General features: G+C 36.0%; 2 protein-coding genes and 1 long non-coding RNA gene across 3 annotated transcripts in view; 2 read left to right on the top strand and 1 right to left on the bottom strand.

Annotated features, from left to right (window-relative positions):
• gnb5b (guanine nucleotide binding protein (G protein), beta 5b) overlaps positions 1–1,233 on the top strand; it is a 10,340-nt gene extending 9,107 nt beyond the window's left edge. The window contains exons 10-11 of the mRNA XM_056400104.1: positions 307–473; positions 647–1,233. Coding sequence (XP_056256079.1) covers positions 307–473; positions 647–658 — 179 coding nt within the window. The 3' untranslated portion in view covers positions 659–1,233. The remainder of the gene's footprint in view (positions 1–306; positions 474–646) is intronic.
• Positions 1,234–4,041: 2,808 nt separating this feature from the next.
• Positions 4,042–8,036, top strand: bcl2l10 (BCL2 like 10). The gene is made up of 3 exons (XM_056375152.1): positions 4,042–4,134; positions 5,195–5,647; positions 7,074–8,036. Exons 2-3 carry the CDS (start codon positions 5,198–5,200, stop codon positions 7,194–7,196), a joined length of 573 nt encoding a protein of 190 aa, XP_056231127.1. The 5' UTR covers positions 4,042–4,134; positions 5,195–5,197; the 3' UTR covers positions 7,197–8,036.
• Positions 8,037–16,682: 8,646 nt separating this feature from the next.
• On the bottom strand, positions 16,683–19,512 carry LOC130169935 (uncharacterized). The gene is made up of 4 exons (XR_008827914.1): positions 19,394–19,512; positions 18,984–19,078; positions 18,155–18,231; positions 16,683–17,543 (listed from the first exon to the last, which is right to left on the bottom strand). It is a non-coding gene; the product is annotated as an uncharacterized LOC130169935 (long non-coding RNA).
• Between the last annotated feature and the right edge of the window lie 243 nt (positions 19,513–19,755).

Here is a 19,755-nt window from a genome sequence, read left to right as displayed (position 1 = left end):
AAAAAGCCAGACATAGTTTCTGAGCTAAAAAAAACACTTTCAATGTGAAAGTGTGACCTTGTTTATCTTAAATATGAACTAAGATATTGTCTGTCTGATCAATCATTCATTGTTAGTGTATTGAATAATACGCATTATTCATCTGGGACAGTTGACAATTTCAGAAAATATTTTAGTATTTAATATAAATAAAACAGTGATTCGAGGAAAGGTTGTTGAATACCTCATTTCAACCAATCTTTTGTTTGTCCCTACTTCTCCTTATTCCAAAATTCCCCCACTTCCTCTTATATGTACTTTCCCCAGGTCGTCTGCTCTTCGCTGGTTATAATGACTACACCATCAATGTGTGGGACGTTTTGAAAGGAACTCGTGTTTCCACCCTGTTTGGCCACGAGAACCGCGTCAGCAGAGTCAGATTGTCACCTGACGGAACGGCGCTCTGCTCAGCTTCCTGGGACAACACCTTACGGGTGAGCAGGGGTTTCCCTACACAGCATGATTTTACAATTAAGCTGATGTTCATTTTTGTAATATGAATCACAAAAGACTGATATATCTAAAGTCTAAATTCTGTCACAGTAAATGAACCTTTACACGTACCACGTCAATGATTTTTCACACTGTACTCACTTCTCTTTTTCAGATTTGGTCCTAGTGCTAACATGACGGTTGTGATCTGCAAAGATAAGCACCAGCGTTATGTGTCTGCCAACACTGCAACTCCCTGTCTGGAGTCAACAGAAACACAAAAACCTCTCCCCTGTCTCCTCTGAATAAGAATATGTCATTGTATCATAACTGTAGGGTGGATACAGTTCATCAAGTCGGGATTCTTACTTTGTTATTGATATTGCATAACTATATTAAGTATATGTTTAGTGTTTTTGCTGATATAGTGAGAAATAACTGTCAGTGTAAAGAGCCAAAATAAGCTGTAGGAATCAGCAGCATGTGTCTGCTCTGCTATGTAGACCTACAGACAGTATTGCTGATTGTCTTGTAAATTATGCACACTGGATTATTCTCCAGTCAGTTCTCCTGTCTCCAGAATAATGCTGTAGGTGCACACACTGTTATTATTGTTATTACTGTTGTAGGTTGTGTCATGATTATCCTAAAGAAGACACTTTAAAGTTAACCTTATATTTTTCTTATTTCAAAATACTTTAACCTCAACAGCTTAGGTGAATTTCCTGTGTGAATAATAAAGAAAAATTTAAATAGTTTTAATTTTTTATGTGTCTTTGTACATTTTGTTTCTCTTCTTGCCAGACCAGGATTTCACACACAGCATGATCTATTTCCCCAAACCTCACTCAAACCCTCATGTGCAGGTGCAGCTATATAAAGAAAAATCAAAGCTATTGTTTGCCAAAACAGATAAAAGTGATCTAACATGTCTGTGCACAACAAAATACAACAGGTTGTCAAGACAGAGTTTTGTACTGATTGTGCCACACCGGCTGTGTTCAAGCCCCCCCCCCCCCCCCCCCGGCCCACCACCACCACCACCACCGACCTTGACCTAGATTCAGTCCCAGTGCCAGAAATTTGCATTTCCCCTATTCTGTGCCGAGGAGAAATATAAATAGGCTGAGACATGATGATTCTTTCATTATGCCCTTGTGATTTTCTAAACTAACTGGAGCATTTGAAACCTTGAGAGTGTTGTGGTGAAACTACACCTGAGCAGAGCAAGGAAGTGAAAGTGTTTCTATGTTGTACGTTGACAGACCCTTCTTCAGTTACACTGACTGCCACCAGGGGGCATGTCACTCTGTCAAAACCATAGTGTATTGATCGAAGACATATATAAATCTGAAATACAGCTGTAGGCTCTTCTTCCTTCTCCTGAAAAGTCATTTTAGTGTTGTGTTTTTTTTTTTTAAGTAAATCATTTAAGAACACGTATGAAAGAGCATATAATATATATATAATATAATACATCACAGCAAACATAAAGCTTTCATTCATTTCAGTAATTTCTTGGTAATGCAGTTTCAGTGCAGATTGAATTTAAAAGTCTGCACTACTTTATCTACTCTGCAATGTTGACGCCACTTTGACAAAAATGAATGAAGATGAGTTTTTCTCAAGTTGTGAAAGTTATTCTGTCTGATATTTCATTTTCATGGCATTACGAAACAAAAGGTTCACAATGGCCGCCCAGAATGCAAGGAAAAAACCATACAGTATGAATTTGAAAATGGTAAACAAAAATGTAAAGTAAAATATAACTGAAATTCAGCTCAGTTTATGTGAAATAGTTATTATTAAAAATACAACTACAGTAACCTCATAATCTCATATAATTTCCATCATTTTGTTCACCTAACTGGAGGAATATGCTCTCTTGTTTATGTGTTTTTACAAGATTTTATCTGGTTTTCAAAGTGTTTGTCGTCAAAGCATTATTGATCACATAGTGTCAATAATTTACACATCCTTTATTTTTTTAAACAATGGTCAAAGTTCAGCTCTTTTTAAACACATCATCACTTGATCTCCACACAAAATCTCCTGAGTGTTGAGAACATTCATGAACTGGTTTATATTATCACTGCACTGTGATGAAAAACCTGTCAATAATCTACAGGTTGTTATGTGTCTCTGCTTCAAGAACTGCAGCACCCTTGCTTCTTCCACTGTGGTGATTAAAACTTGGAATACAAATCAACGTTTTAAGTATATTTCTGTGAGTTCCTGTGAGCTTCTCTGAGACCCTGTGAACTTTCTATTTCAGATGATCACATTTATGTTTCCCAGCAGATCATCACAAAAAAGAGGCATCGGGGGGTTTCATTATTTTCTTTCTTTGTTTTTTCAATTTCTACAGTAGTCCGAATTAAAGGTTTTCTGGAATTCAAAGAGGGAAACACCCAGAGGAAAACACCAAGGTAAAGAGAGTGGTGAAAGAAAAGGTGCGACGGGACAAAGGGTGAAAAGGCAAAGGGGAATTACCACACTGAGAAAGTAAACATATATAAATCAGTTGATACACCAAACTCTGTGATCCATTCATTTTTTATTGCAGACAAAGTCTCCACATTTTACCTTCCTCTGTGTAGTTTACAGACTGTGATGGCCCACACAGAAAGTGAGAGGAGAGAGACTGAAGTGATAATGAAACCAAATCGTAAAACCACACACTGCTGAACCATGACGGCACCAAGTGAGAGCTATAATTAGTCTGAATTGCTCCCCCGGAAGATAAGAAATATAAATAACTGGGCATAAACATGCTAAGTGTGAGAGCGTTTGATTAGGTTTTCATATACTGAGTCAATCAAAATCATCTTAGGCCACAGATCAGAGCTTTGTCTTGTAAAGTCCCTTTATAAAAAGCAATCAGTCAGTGTTCCACTTCAAAAACTGTGTGATCTGGTTTATTTTTCAGGTATAATAATAAAGCTGCCTCCATTTTTAGCCCCTAGCCCACATTTCTTGTGTAATTTATCCTATCTCTACAATGTGGCTTTGACTGGCAACTGGTAATTATTATTCAGTAATTTTATAGTTTTGTATTATTTGGTTTATAAAATGTCAGAAAATATTGAAAAAAATAACTTCCCCCAGAGCTTGCTTGTTTTGTAATATCAATATACTGTCATAGATGGCACTTTTCATTTTATCTTTTGCTTTAAATTTACCTTAGTAATTGAATTAGTTGATTAATCAACTAATCTTTTCAGCTTATACTCTGCCATAACAGATATTTGGCTCTATTTGACCTTTATTATTTCTCAATAAAGTACTGCAATTAATTTATATTTAAAGATACGTCTGAATAATGACACTCAGATAAAGGCTATAACAACAATAGGCCTACACTAACAACTGAATCCATTAAAAGGCCGCAAATACTGTGCCAATGCTTTCCAATATATTTAAGTTCAGCAAACCAGCAGGTGTAATTTATTGCAACGGATTTATATATGTTAATACTATGTTAATGAATAAGATAACGGGACTTTTGTGGGGGTTTTGCTGTGGGTACATATACAAACTAATAGTGGGGGCGGAGTTAGATGATAAACGTAGGGCCAGCTGAGGGGAAGCTGTGAGTGTGTGTACCAAGGTTCTCCTTCCGACATCTGTGTGTGCAGAGAGCAGTCTGATATCGCTGGGAGGGTAAGCTTTTTGTTGACTTTACGCACGAAAAAAATGTATCTTGTCGGTCTGTACGTGTCCATTTGGAAATACAGAACAACAGACAATCAGAGGTGTTTGTGTAACCGAGTGAAAAGGGGATTTAAATGCGTCTATGTGGCTCTGGTAGTTGAGCTACTTCACCGCTGCCTGTGTGAATGTGGTCCTTTGTGTCCTCCATTACTCTGGTGACAGACCAATGCTCGGGGTAGCTAGGGAGAGGCAGCCGGCCACTCCACCGTACGTTCACCACTTAATACACGGATAATTAATGTTATGTACCCCCTCCCCAAGAAAACTACAGTTTTGTTTATATCGATTTGTTATGGTGTTAAGTTATAATAGCTGTATTTATCCTTCAGCATCGTCCGGCTTCAATTATCGAGAGCTAACGTTAACATATGCGATGATGCTAGCGGTGCTATTAGCTAAACTTAAAACACTTAACAACAACATACCTCGTCAAGTTGTTGATTTGAACACCTGGTGGGATACTTTACCAACAGCTTCCGATGCAAGAATAAGTCTTTACGACCAACGTACACACCTTTTTGTTTGTTTTACAAAATAAAACACTAAAATTGTGCGGTGTTAGTAACAGAATAACGTTACTACTTGTAAGGAAGGCTGACGCTAACTGAGACAGAGCTTATGGGTAACAGACAACCGCACTGTGCTGATTAGTTTAATTTATATAAATAGTCTATAGTTTGTCAATTGACAGAAATGACCGTACATGGGTTTTTTTTCATGAAAAGAAAGTCAAATAAATGCCAGATCCTTTCTTTTTTATAATTGTAAATTAAATATAGTTGAGCTTTGACAAATAAGGAATTTGCAGGTGTCACCTTGTGCTCTGATGGGCATTTTTCTCAGTTGTTTTATGTTTTATAAGTAAAACAAATAATTGAGTAACTAACTGGCAGATTAATTGATAATGCCCTAAATTGGTTATTCTTTTTTCCCAACACACTAGCAAGCCATATTTGCTCTTCATCATACAGTCTGACTTAATTAATAAAACAATAATTCCTCCCCATAGAAAATGTCATGCGGGCTGTGGAAAGAGACCCGGGCTGTGGCAGAGGACTACCTGTTCCTTTGCTGCACAAGCCCACAGCCAGCCCCTCCACCTCCCAGCGAATCAGCCGCTGCCATGAGAAGCATGGCCCAAGACATGGAGACACAGCACCAGGCTCGCTTCCACACCCTTGCTCAAACCTTTGTAACGCAGTGTGGGCTGGACCCCTGCTCCAGCCTCAGGAAGGTGATGGAGGAGCTGGTGGGAGATGGACACTTGAACTGGGGGAGGGTTGTTTCCATTTTCACCTTTACTGGGGTGCTGGCCAGACTGCTGCTGGAGCAGAACCGTGTGAACCCGGGGCTGGACCCTGGGCAGGGACAGGGGCTCAGAAACTGCAGGGGACTGGCAGAGACCATAGCTGATTACCTGGGAGAAGAGAAGAAAGACTGGCTGCTGGAGAACGGTGGATGGGTAAGTTATAACAAGTCATCTCTGAAGCTGATTGAGTCACATAAAAACACCAGCTGTAGATAAGCAAGCATTACTTCGGGCAGTAAGACAGTTAAAAAAAAAAAAAAAAAAAAAAAAACCCAGTAAGACTTGAAAGAGAAAGGTATATTTTTTAGATTACTTGGAAATCACCTGGACCGATGCAATCATGTTTGCTTCCTGCTTGGGTAAACATATTTAGATCTTTGGGTAAAATGTGGTTTAAAATATGGCCAGTGCATAGTTTAGATGCAGCCTTTTTTACTTTATTGTTGCCAGTGAGCATTCACAAGTCTCATGTGGCAGCTGTGATTATAGAAACTGCAGCGTAGCAGTAGACCAGATTCTGGGGAATGTGTGCTCCAACAAGACAGACCTCAACAGTGTAAATTCAGGGCCCTGATCAAACAATGCTGGGGTTTAGATTATCAGAATTTTGGGTAATGGTTAGACTAAAGCTTTGTTGTCGGGCAGTTTTGGACTGAAGGCTTGGTTAGCCACAGAAAATCAAAAGGACAAAGATAATTTAAAACCTGTTCAGTGGCTTATTTACTGGAAAAACTTGAGGGATAGTTATGATGGACTCTGGGTAGACTATAGTCGGAGGCCTCACCAAAATTAACATGCCTACATTGAATGTCTGCTTTTGTGAATGGGCTCGACCTGGCCCTCTCCCAAACACCCACGTAAACACACACACACACACACACACACACCCACACACACCCCTCCTTTCTTCAGATGGCAGCTGGTTTCAACAGACACATAACCAGCTCAGCCAGATGGACTTTGTAGTAACAGTCAAAGCTTCAGTGTATTGAATTTGGGATTAGCCATATTGAAAGTTAGTGTGGTATGACGAGAAAAACAAGCAGCTGTAAAGCAGCGAGAACACCTGGTGCTGAGAGCAGGTGCACTCACTGGTCGAATGTGTGGTTTCAGTCTGAAAACATGATGGAGAAAATACAGCTGCTGGAGGGGCAGAACAGCACCTGGCCACCCAGTTATTATGAATTTGAATAACTTCACCTGCAGTTTCTGAATAATCCCCATTTTTCTATACTAACAGGTTGGCACTTTGACAGTGTTCTTGTTTCTTTTTTACTTTGAAGAACTGCAGTGCTGTTAGAATATTTTAAAAATTGCAGATATCAGCAGCATCCTCGGAGTCCAAATATTTTTCCATGTGCTGTCAGAATGTGACACATTTTCCAAAATATATTGTATAATTGCCAACAGCCGTCAGCTAAGCCACTGTTAGCTGGGAGACATTTTGGCAGCTAATACTTGCTCTTTTATTCTCATCTGCAGTATATGGTGAAAAACTGATAGCAGCAGATAAATATTCTCTATTTGCCAGTAAACAAAAAGTTTCATTCTCTGAACCTTTTTTCATTTTTCCTTGTAGGAGGGGTTCTGTAAGTTCTCCCACAGTGCCAGAGAGGTGAGCCAGGACTTGTCGATGAAGACAGCACTATTTGCTGCTGCTGGTGTGGGCCTCGCTGGACTCACCTTTCTCCTGGTGCGCTAGTTCAGACTTCTGCATCCTAAACACATCCTCATCTATTTTCTCATTTCATTTGGCACAATTAAGTAGACATTTGAATTTCATCATCAATGCTGCAAAACAGGCTTAAATCTGTAGTGATTTCAGGGTTGTGATCTCAAGTCATCAACTGAATGTTTGCACATACTCAGAAACCCTCCTTCTACACCTTCTGACATTTTGTCACTTGCTCCTTAAGATTGTAAAAATGATCTCGATGCCTTCATAAGTTGGAGTATGAGACATCAGTTTGCATATTTTCTACAGGATAATTACAAAAGCACAGGTTTCTACACAGAATCAACTTGCTCTCAATGTTTGTATTTTCAGTTGTGCGGCTAAAAAAACTTTAAATTTCAATTTTCTGACATCTTTTTTGATTTTTTTAAATTCTCAGCTGCCTTTCACGTGTTTACCTGATTTGTGTATGTGGTATAGAACCATTATAGTGTACAATGTATAAATTAATATATTATATTTATATGAAATGAAACTGTAAAGCAGTGGCCCTTTTCTAACTGATCCACAGCTAATTCAGTTGTTTCATTGTCAAAGTCTGTCCTACATTCATGTGAAATGTCTGATTTATATGGTCAACAGAGCTGATTGAAGGGCTTACGACCACACAGCGGTGCTATGAAATGTTGTGAAATGTTTCTCATATCAATCTACAAAACCAGGGACCAATCTGACTTTAAACATATTGCTGTTAGAACAAACCGTTGCTATGGCATTTCCACACCCCAGATCTCTTAAACATTATATTTTTACATTGTTTTGTTCTATTTATTTGTCACAGTCTTTGTAATAAAATAAATAATCAATTGTGGAGTTTGTGATTCTTGTGATTGAGTGCAGTGGAGTCTGTTTTGTTTTTCAGTGTGAATTACTGTACCACCATGATATAACCTCATATCTTCCCCTAAATGTCTAATGTGGCAGATCAGGAGTGTGTGGGGCAATATGAATTGTGAATGATTCTCCCTGCTTTCATGTGCAGACATATTGTCATAAATAAGATATGTTCTGCTGTCTGCTGCTCTGACCATTGCAATGCTTGAGTTACACAATAGGATGTATTCAAAAAATGTAACGCTAAAAGTAGCTTGTAACTGGCTGAGAAGGGAAACTCAAAGAATAAAGTGTGTGTCAGTCTTAACTTTAGGACTTCTAAGTTATTTAGTGGTTAAAAGTAGGTCCTAAGTCTGAGAAACATTTAAAGTAATCAAGAGATCTCCTAAGTCACCAAGACCCACTCACAATTAGTCAAATGATGCAGATAATATGCCAGTGTTTAGTTAAAAAAACACCTTCACATTTTGTTATGTTTCAGCCTTATACTAAAATAAAATATCCCTCATCAATCTACACTCAATACACTGTAATGACAAGGTGAATACAATTTTTTTTGCGTTATACAGTATTAAGTGTAGATTGGTGAGGGAAAAATGTTTTTTTTTATTTTAGCATAAGGCTGCAAGACAACAAAATGTGAAAAAATGTAAGGGGTCTGAACACTTTCTGTATGTGGATGATTCTGTAGCTCATCACTTTATTTCACACACTTTATACAAAGATTTTCCCTGTAAAGAGGCTCTACCTGACACTGTGCACACTTCCAAACAACTAGCTTAAAGGTACTTTATCAGTATGCTGAATGGAATAAAATATAAATGAATTCTCATTCATAGACAAAAAGCCCAAGTGATGGCCTTTCCGTTCAGCTGGAGAGCTAAAACTCATCATTTTCCCACAGTAGTAGTAGTTCCTACAAAGTCTAGTTTCAACACATACACACACTTACACACACAAGACTCTCCCAAGTCAATTATTTCTTAATCACAGTCATACCACATGTTGTTTGTGAAACAGAGAACCATTTCCTCTTCTGATGTGTTCTGTCTGTGTTTCCTGTTGATTCTGGTTTTAGTCTACCAGTGAAAACCTAACAGAGCATCACAAACAGCAGACAAATCTCTTGTTATTATCATCATCTGTTTATTTTATGGATTTCATGGTACGGAGATTACATGGATGGGGGCTCATGTGACTGCTTTAAAACTCAGTCTAGAGCAAGGGCCTAAATTGGCATATGGACGGTAGGGACATGGCCTTACCAATGTTTTGGGAGGACAGAATTGTCCCTACCAATATTTGAGTGAACTTGTTCACACTGTTTGTGGTGAAGTCATATTAGATGATTTCAATGTGCCCTCCCAGAGGATTCGTCTCCAAGAGAACTGATTTCGGCATGCTAGAATTTGATTGACTGAAAGGGGCTCTGTGAAGGCTTACGTCATGTGAGAATATCACAGTAGTACCTGGCGTCACTAGAAAAATATCAACTGATGTTATTTAATGTTATCTAGCAAGCTAACCCTGGCTTCTGTATTCTGTAGGCTAGCAGTCAGGTTGCTAGCAGGAGTAAACATAAAATGTTTTTTACCGGTGTGGAGTTTTTTCATGCTCTCCCTGTACCTGCGTGGGTTCTCTACAACTACTCCGGCTTCCTCCCACAGTCGAAAGACATGCACATCAGGTTTATTGGTAACTGTGAGGCCTTGCTATAATATGACGTTTTTATAACATTTTATGCCTTACTATATTATGACATGCTTATGGCTTGGTACACTGTGATGTTTTTTTAGTATAATATGACATTTTTATGTAATTTTATACCTTACTATACTATGACATTTTATGCCTTAGTTTACATGATGTTTTTATGGCTTAGTGTACTATGACGTTTTTGGACATTTTTATGCCCTGCTATTGTATGACTTCTTTATAACATTTTATGCCTTACTATACTATGACATGCTTATGGCTTAGTGTGCTGTGATGTTTTTTGATGTTTTTATGCCTAATTATACTATGAAATTTTTATGATATTTGATGCCTTACTATACTATGACATTTTATGACTTACTTTGCAAGATGTGTTTATGGCTTAATATACTATGACATTCTTAGACGTTTTTATGCCTTACTATACTATGACATTTTATGCCTTACTTTACATGATGTTTTTATGGCTTAGTATACTATGACGTTTTTAGACGTTTTTATGCCTTACTATACTATGACATTTTTATGACATTTTATGCCTTACTATACTATGATGTATTTTGTCATTTTTATGCCTTACTATACTATGACATGCTTATGGCTTAGTGTGCTGTGATGTTTTTTGATGTTTTTATGCCTTATTATACTATGACGTTTTTATGACATTTGATGCCTTACTTTACCTGATGTTTCTATGGCTTAGTATACTAAGACGTTTTTAGACGTTTTTATGCCTTGCTATAGCATGACTTTTTTATGACATTTTATGCCTTACTATACTATTAAATGCTTATGACTTAGTATGCTGTGATGTTTTTTGATGTTTTTATGCCTAATTATACTATGACATTTTTATGATATTTGATGCCTTACTATACTATGACATTTTATGCCTTACTTTACATGATGTTTCTTTGGCTTAGTATACTATGACGTTTTTAGATGTTTTTATGCCTTACTATACTATGACATTTTATGCCTTACTTTACATGATGTTTTTATGGCTTAGTATACTATGACGTTTCTAGACGTTTTTATGCCCTGCTATTGTATGACTTCTTTATAACATTTTATGCCTTACTATACTATGACATATTTTGTCATTTTTATGCCTTACTATACTATTAAATGCTTATGGCTTAGTATGCTGTGATGTTTTTTGATGTTTTTATGCCTAATTATACTATGACATTTTTATGATATTTGATGCCTTACTTTACATGATGTGTTTATGGCTTAATATACTATGAAATTCTTAGACGTATTTATGCCTTGCTATAGTAAGACGTTTTTATGAAATTTTATGACTTACTATACTTGGGACGTTTTTTAATGTTTTTATGCCTTACTATACTAGGACATTTTATGCCTTACTTTACATGATGTTTTTATGGCTTAGTATACTATGACGTTTTTAGACGTTTTTATGCCTTGCTATAGTATGACTTTTTTATGACATTTTATGCCTTACTATACTATGATGTATTTTGTCATTTTTATGCCTTACTATACTATGACATGCTTATGGCTTAGTGTGCTGTGATGTTTTTTGATGTTTTTATGCCTTATTATACTATGACGTTTTTATGACATTTGATGCCTTACTTTACCTGATGTTTCTATGGCTTAGTATACTAAGACGTTTTTAGACGTTTTTATGCCTTGCTATAGCATGACTTTTTTATGACATTTTATGCCTTACTATACTATTAAATGCTTATGACTTAGTATGCTGTGATGTTTTTTGATGTTTTTATGCCTAATTATACTATGACATTTTTATGATATTTGATGCCTTACTATACTATGACATTTTATGCCTTACTTTACATGATGTTTCTTTGGCTTAGTATACTATGACGTTTTTAGATGTTTTTATGCCTTACTATACTATGACATTTTATGCCTTACTTTACATGATGTTTTTATGGCTTAGTATACTATGACGTTTTTAGACGTTTTTATGCCTTGCTATAGCATGACTTTTTCATGACATTTTATGCCTTACTATACTATGACGTATTTTGTCATTTTTATGCCTTACTATACTATTAAATGCTTATGGCTTAGTATGCTGTGATGTTTTTTGATGTTTTTATGCCTAATTATAGTATGACATTTTTATGATATTTGATGCCTTACTATACTATGACATTTTATGCCTTACTTTACATGATGTTTCTTTGGCTTAGTATACTATGACGTTTTTAGATGTTTTTATGCCTTACTATACTAGGACATTTTATGCCTTACTTTACATCATGTTTTTATGGCTTAGTATACTATGACGTTTTTAGACATTTTTATGCCTTGCTATAGTATGACTTTTTTCTGACATTTTATGCCTTACTATACTATGACGTATTTTGTCATTTTTATGCCTTGCTATACTATGACATACTCATGGCTTAGTATGCTGTGATGTTTTTTTTATGTTTTTATGCCTAATTATACTATGACATTTTTATGACATTTGATGTCTTACTATACTATGATGTTTTTATGCCTTACTATGCTATGACATTTTATGCCTTACTTTACATGATGTGTTTATGGCTTAATATACTATGACGTTCTTCGACGTTTTCATGCCTTGCTATAGTAAGACTTTTTTATTTTTTCATTTTATGCCTTACTATACTAGGACATTTTTTAATGTTTGTATGCCTTACAATACTAGGACATTTTATGCCTTACTTTACTTGATGTGTTTATGGCTTAATATACTATGATGTTCTTAGACGTTTTTATGCCTTGCTACTTGCTATAGTAAGACGTTTTTATGACATTTTATGCCTTACTTTACATGATGTTTTTATGGCTTGGTTTAGAATGACGTTTTTAGACGTTTTTATGCCTTGTTATAGTATGACAGTTTTATGACATTTGATGCCTTACTATACTATGACGTTTTTATACCTTAGTATACGAGGACTTTCTTATAGCTTACCATACTGTGACGTTTTTATGACATTTTATGCCTTACTTTACATGATGTTTTTTAATGCTTTTATGCTTTAGTATTCTAGGACATTTTTATGTGTTTTGATGCCTTACCATACTATGACGTTTATATGAAATTTGATGCCTTACTATACTATGACATTTTTATGCCTTATTATACTATTACGTTCTAATAGTTTAGTATAATATGACATTCTTATGGCTGAGTATATTGTGTTGGTTTTTGACGTTTTTATGTCTCACTATATCATGACACTTTTATGACATTTTACAACTTATTATACTTATAACATTATTATTATAACATTTTATGCCTCACTATACAATGAGTTTTTTATGCCTTACTATATTATGACGTTTTTTTGCCTTACTATACAATGATGTTTTATGCCTATTTATACAATGACTTTCTATGCCTCACTATAGTATCACTTTTTTATTCCTTACTATACTATCACGTATTTATGCCTTACTATACTTGATGTTTTTATCTTAATATAATTTGATTCATTAAAGGAGCGTAGTGGGTTCTTTCCATGTACTCTTGCTTCCTCCCACATTCCAAAGACATGCACATTAGGTTTATTGGCAACTCATGCCTTACCCTTTATGCCTTAACATACATGATGTTTTCATGCCTTAGTATACTATGACTCATGTCATATACCTGTATATTACATATATGTCTATATTTCAAGAGTGATGTTACCATACGTATCATCTACAGGGATGTATTATTATGACACATCCTCTGGATATTTGGAGATATAAGTTCATAACATATATGAAACACTCATAGTAAAATGCAACTTTACTAAAACAACATGCTCATTAAAATTCTATATGTTTCTATATATTTTTTATTAATAATTAAATTAAATTTAAACATTCATGTCTATTTTTAATTTTTACATTTATAATTTTAATATATACTGACAGGCTTTGGTATGGATATGTATTTATGTAACATATTTCTATAATATAAACAGACATACTAAAATACATGTTTCTTTTAGCTAGACACATAAGTCAAAATATGATATTGTTCCAATTTCTAACATCTTTCTTTACATACAGTATATAAGTTTAAAGAGGTTTAAAGACACAAAGTGTAGTGATTTGATGATCAACAATTAAACTGACCCTATTAATAACTATTGTCTGTGTATTCAAAGCCTGATATAGCTTATTTCTCTGTCCTGTGGCGCTCCATTGATGTGTTTTAATATGAATAACATTATAACGAACAGCACTGTAGTTTATTTTGACTCTGTCCCATACCCACCTGTTCTGTAGCACCATGTATTAATCCACAGCTGAAAATAATCCCCAACAAATACACCATTTGCTCCTGTTTGGCTAATGTCTACAAGAGACTGCAGTGCCCAGCTGTTTAAAGGTGCTACAGGTAAGTTTTGTGGTTTCTTGCTGGGAGTGGGTGGTGATGGTGATGAAAATGGTTGCTTGCCAAGAGCTTCATCCATTGTTGTGTTTACAAGACAAGAGGTTATAATACGCCCTCTGATCAGTGCTGCTGCCTTCATCCTTTCATGCAGAACTGAGGGCAGACTGGACACTACAGTGACTCATTAACACAAAGTAGTATTACCAGATTGGATGAGAAAGGGCTAGCTGGTTAGCATGCTAATATACAAGAAAAGAGAAGCAAAACAAGAGTGAATATCGGCGTTGCTTTCCACCTCTGGAGACAGCTCTTGGCAAGCAAAGGAATGAAAGTTGATGCTGAACATTTCTTCTAGACTGGTGAATAAACAGCTGTTAATGCTAACATTGGCTTTGTAACAATAGGAAAAATGTAAATATTTATATAGTTCCTTTAAGGAAATTATTAAGCCATTTCTAAAAATGAAACTCTACTCCCATTATTAAAAAAAAAAAAAAAAAGATTTATGTCTTTAGTATGAATCAGTACACTTGGGGCTTAGTGCCATAGACAGGTTGGTGAAGGCTAAAAGAATGGAGAGTTGGTCTTTCATGTTGTTGGTTTTAGTCAAAATAGAATATTGCCAGCCTTATCCTTTAACATAATAATATGCAGGGCACACAGCTGCTGCTGCTGCTGCTGAGCAGGGATCAGTGTGCCTGGGGCCCATCAATTTCCAGATGGGTTTTTCAGGACCAGACAGGCAGATTATACTATATCCTCGTCCATCTGATGTGTTTCTGTTACAGCCCCTAAGGGTAATGAGGAACAAGGTAAACCCTCAGGGCTGATCAGTACAACTACAGCTGGTCCAGATGGTTACTACTCAGTTTATTTCACACAGGACAGTGTGGAGGTGTGACAAAAGATAGCCTGGTAGTCATAATCACTGAAAATGTTCTGATTGGATTAAGTCTCCACAGCTGATGGGTAATTAATAGATAGATAGATAGATAGATAGATAGATAGATAGATAGATAGATAGATAGATAGATAGATAGATAGATACTTTATTTATCCCCTAGGGGAAATTCATGTGTCTATTAGCCCATTGTTGATAATAATATAATAATAATAATAACAACAACAACAACAACAACAACAACAATAATAATAATAATAATAATAATAATAATAATAAATAAATAAATAAATAAACAATAATAATTAGATTAGTCCACATCCTTCGGCTGAGGTGTTGTATAGTCTGATGGCAGTGGGAACAAAGGATCTCCTGAGCCTCTCTGTTCTGCAGCGCAGTGAGATGAGACGTTTGCTGCACCTGTAGCTGCTTCTCTGTCCTGCCAGAATGTTGTGGAGAGGATGGTTGGTATTGTCCAAGATGGCCTCCATCTTACATTGCATGCGTTTCTCCACAACAGTGTTGAGTGAATCCAAACTAATTGCACCTATACATTTTTGAAGTGCTTGTACGTTTCTTGAATAGTCACATTTTATATAGACTTTTCCTCTAGGCTCTTCTACATTACATTTCAGAGGTAAATGTTGTAGTTTTTATCCCACTACTTTTATTTGACAGCTATAGTTACTGGTTACTTTGCAGATTTAAATTTAAAAACCTATGGGGTATAAAATATTAATTGCTTTGAAGTACATTGAACATCCTGACATTTTCTAAAATACTTACAACGAGAAACTATGTTTTTCCATCCCAACATGATTTGAGCAGGAACAGTTAGGTAAATCTGGCTGATTCACTGGCATTTCTGATCTTTAGTGATGTCTGTCAGACACACAGTCAGTACTGTCAGCTCTTGTCATCACAGAGAGACTTGCCTGCATAGTCTTCTTCACCAGGACAATGCTGCACAATTAAGTAAGCAGTATGAAAATCAGATGAAATGAGCAGATCAGCAGTTAATCCCACATATTTTATTGCATTTCTGGAAAATGTTTTGGCTTTTTTTGTTGGAATCGGTTGCAAACTGGTTAGCATCAGTAGAACAAGTCATTTAAAAATCCAGATAGATGTTTCATGTCAAATTACATATCTGTTTTTCAATAAGCAACATTTGAATTAAAATTTATCATAACTGTTAAATTAGTAACAAAGAGAACACAATTAAACACCATCTAGGTAATAGCCCATTTATATATTTGGAAAAATAGATATATCAGAACAGTGCCATACTAGAAATACAGACATCCATAGCTGAACAGTCGTAATGATATAAGGTGTTTTCAGGAATGCATATTATGTCTGCAACCTCACAAAGATTAAAAGAAATGTTTTGAAAAAATACCCTTCTTTGCTGTCTTTCTAAGATGATGAGAATATTGATACAACTCTTAAGGCTGTGAGATAAATATGAAGATAAGACTAGCAGCTGGTTAACTAAGCATAAAGACTGCAAACATGTGGAAACAGCTAGTCTGTCTCTAACCAAACTAATACACGTTACGTTTTGTTTGTTTAATCTATTCAAAAACCACAGTGCAAAAATTACAAGATGCCAATTTACGGGGGGGGGGGGGGGGGGGGGGGGGGTCATGTGTTGGACTATTTATTGACCTGGACCAGGACTAAACAGTCCATTAATTTACTGGTCCCAGTCAGGAAACAGTCCAACACTGAAAGCAAGTTTTCCACTGCTTCCAGTCTTTATCCTAAGCTAAGATAATTGGCTGTTAAAAGTAGCCTTATATTCATCATATCAATCTTCTGATCTCTTGGCAAGAAAGAAAATAAGCATATTTCCCAAAATTTCAAACTATTCCTTTAAATTCCTGCCCAGTCACAGCACAGACCCAAAACTTCTGGACTTATCCAAACAGAGAGAAACTGAATATTAAATATATATATGGCTGATGAAGAGTTATATTTTCCCTTTTTCCCAATCTAAATTAAATGCAGTTAAAGAGACGTTTTAATAATGCACAGAGCAGTTCCTCAGGCTCCAGTCTGCTGAAAAGCTTCTACACTTGCATCGTGTACACACCACATGTTTTTCAATGTATACATTCATAAACAGAAGTACAGATCAGTACATGGCTCCTTGGAGTTGCTGTCATCATCTTGTCGTCTTTGTATTCACAGTGAAGACAATTTATGGTCTGATCTTCTTGGCTGACTATGAGACTCAAAGATTTTGGTTATGGTCGACAATTAAAACTTAAAAATCAAAACTTACTCATATTTTAAAGTTTGAATTCATTTTGGTCTTGAGTTAAGCAGATGTGATGAGAATGAGTTTCGAACCACAGAAGACAAACCATGTATTACTCTTGCAGTACAGAATACAGCTCTAATGGTAAGAGCAGTGGTTCTTCTGTTCTTTCTTTGAGGATTTCCCCGCTTTTTCTCCTTGGACCATCTCCCTCACCCTTTTTGTCACCTGGTCAAATGAAACACAAAGAGATTCAGTAGTGATATATAAGACTGTCTCCTTTTATTTTGTTTATTTTTAACCATGCTAGCAGCAAAAAAAAAAATATGGTAATTTGAAGTTTCTCAATAACTATAAGATGAATTGGCGAAAAATTTTCTACATTCATGTTTCCATGTCCTATGTATTTTTCTGCCTAATTGACTGGCCATTCTGCTTTATAAAATTTAGTTGGAATACAGAACCTGTGTGAGACCAAAATAGATATATCTGTATCTAGTATCTGTAACGTTCTTCTGAAGTATGTGGGTGTGGTGTCCATACCACAATCAACTTGACGCACTGCTGTGAAGAACACAGTCAGGTATAACATGTCTCATGGAAAGGGCTTATCAGTTTAGGCAGTTTAGATAGTAATAAATCTTAATGCTACTTATGATGCAAATTTTATTATGACACAATACATTTGAATAGTTAATTGTCACTTTAGGAAAATGTAATTTGCTATCTTTGTTTTTGAAGAGCTCTAAATGAGACAGACAGTCTAAGTAGGTGTTTCTGTAAACAAATTGGTTCATTAAAAATAAAATTATTCATTTTTTTTTTTTTGACACACTCACTTGTTCAGTATCAGGAAACGTTCCCGTCTCAAGCTTGGAGTAGATCAGCTCACCATTCACTGACACCTCAAAGCTGTCTATGGGGGTGGAGAATTAGACAGGCAAAAATGAAGATGTATCCAAATTGATTCAATACAAAAGAGTAACATGACATATAATTACATATCTACAACCAGTGAAACATGTTTCTATGAGACAATGGGCATGGTGTATCACTGGCAATGCCAAACTCCTTTTACCACAAGGAAACCTGCGAGGAAAAATGGGCTATAAATAAATATTTTTACAGTAGTGGTTATTCAGTTTTTATTGTTTGAATCTAAGAGCTTAAAATGTGAACTAGCATAAAATCTTCAAAAGCTAAAATAAACAGGTGGTAAAACACACAATTAAACTGCATTTATAAAAAAAGAAAAACAAGCTGCAGCTGTAAAGTTGGTGTGTGTTGAACAAGATTCTGCAGTGCAGGGCTGTTACAGACTGAAAACATACTGACTTTTCAGTCCCAAAGCATGTGTGGTGTAAAAAATACATGAGGTTTATATTCACACCATCACACTACTGCAAATTGTGCATCTGAATATCCTGCACTGGCAGAGGAAGTTGTCTGGCTGTGACTGAATGTGGACCATTTCTGAATTCAAGATGTGCCAACAAAAACAGGATTTGGAATATAAAAAACTAACGCAAAGAAACAATATTGGAACTTAAAATCATTTTTTGTCACTTTGTCACACTTTGGCATACGTATTTTTTTTTTTTTTCAAGAGCTTTACATATATGTATTTTTATTGGCAGAAATGTTCGACTGAAACAGAGAGGAGCTTACTTGGTCTACCCTTATCTCCCTTCACCTGCACACCAGGAACCTGCCGGAGAGTACCGGCTAGTTCCTGGTAACGGAACCCGTAGCTTCATCCTTTACTGTAACACAAAACAACATGAAGTAAAAACACATTAATAAACTTACTACTTGATTCATTCAACACTGAATAAAGTATAAACTGAGTATATTGTACCAAGCAGAAATCCTTTATGGCTGAAATAGTGAGAGTTTCTAAGCAGAGAAAACACACATTATACAGACCTCTGCAGATCAAAGTCTAATATTTATTTCCCCAGGACACTGACTTCATTAGCATTTTGCCCTATTTGTCCAACTCAAAATTAGTGAGTTCATTGCAGACTGTCCTAATTACAATTAATCAGCAGAATGATTAACTAAATCAAAAAACTTACCAATATTCAATAGCGACCGTAGCCATGATTTCGCAGCTTAAAGCCTGTAACAGAGCTGTAACTTTCAGTTCGAAGTCCGAGCTACATAAAATGCAGACGTGATTAAACTTCTGTATTTTATTAACCACACCCAGTGGGACGGTAAAACAGTCTGCCCGGCTTATGCCGCATTGAAACTGACTTCCTAATCAACAGTCAAAGTGATGGTGGTACTGCAGAGCAGGGGAACCAGATCGTGCTAAAGTCTTACTCTACCCACTAAAAAGTCAGGACAGTGAGAGAGGATTTACCCTCCACTGTAGCCCTGCCGCTGACCTTAGTCTGTCATATTTCTCCTTTCAGAGAAGCGAAATAACCAGTGT

This window comes from Seriola aureovittata, chromosome 1, assembly GCF_021018895.1.
Source record: "Seriola aureovittata isolate HTS-2021-v1 ecotype China chromosome 1, ASM2101889v1, whole genome shotgun sequence".
NCBI lineage: Eukaryota > Metazoa > Chordata > Actinopteri > Carangiformes > Carangidae > Seriola > Seriola aureovittata.
Note: the sequence above shows the minus strand (reverse complement) of the source record. Positions and strands in the feature narration are given on the sequence as shown.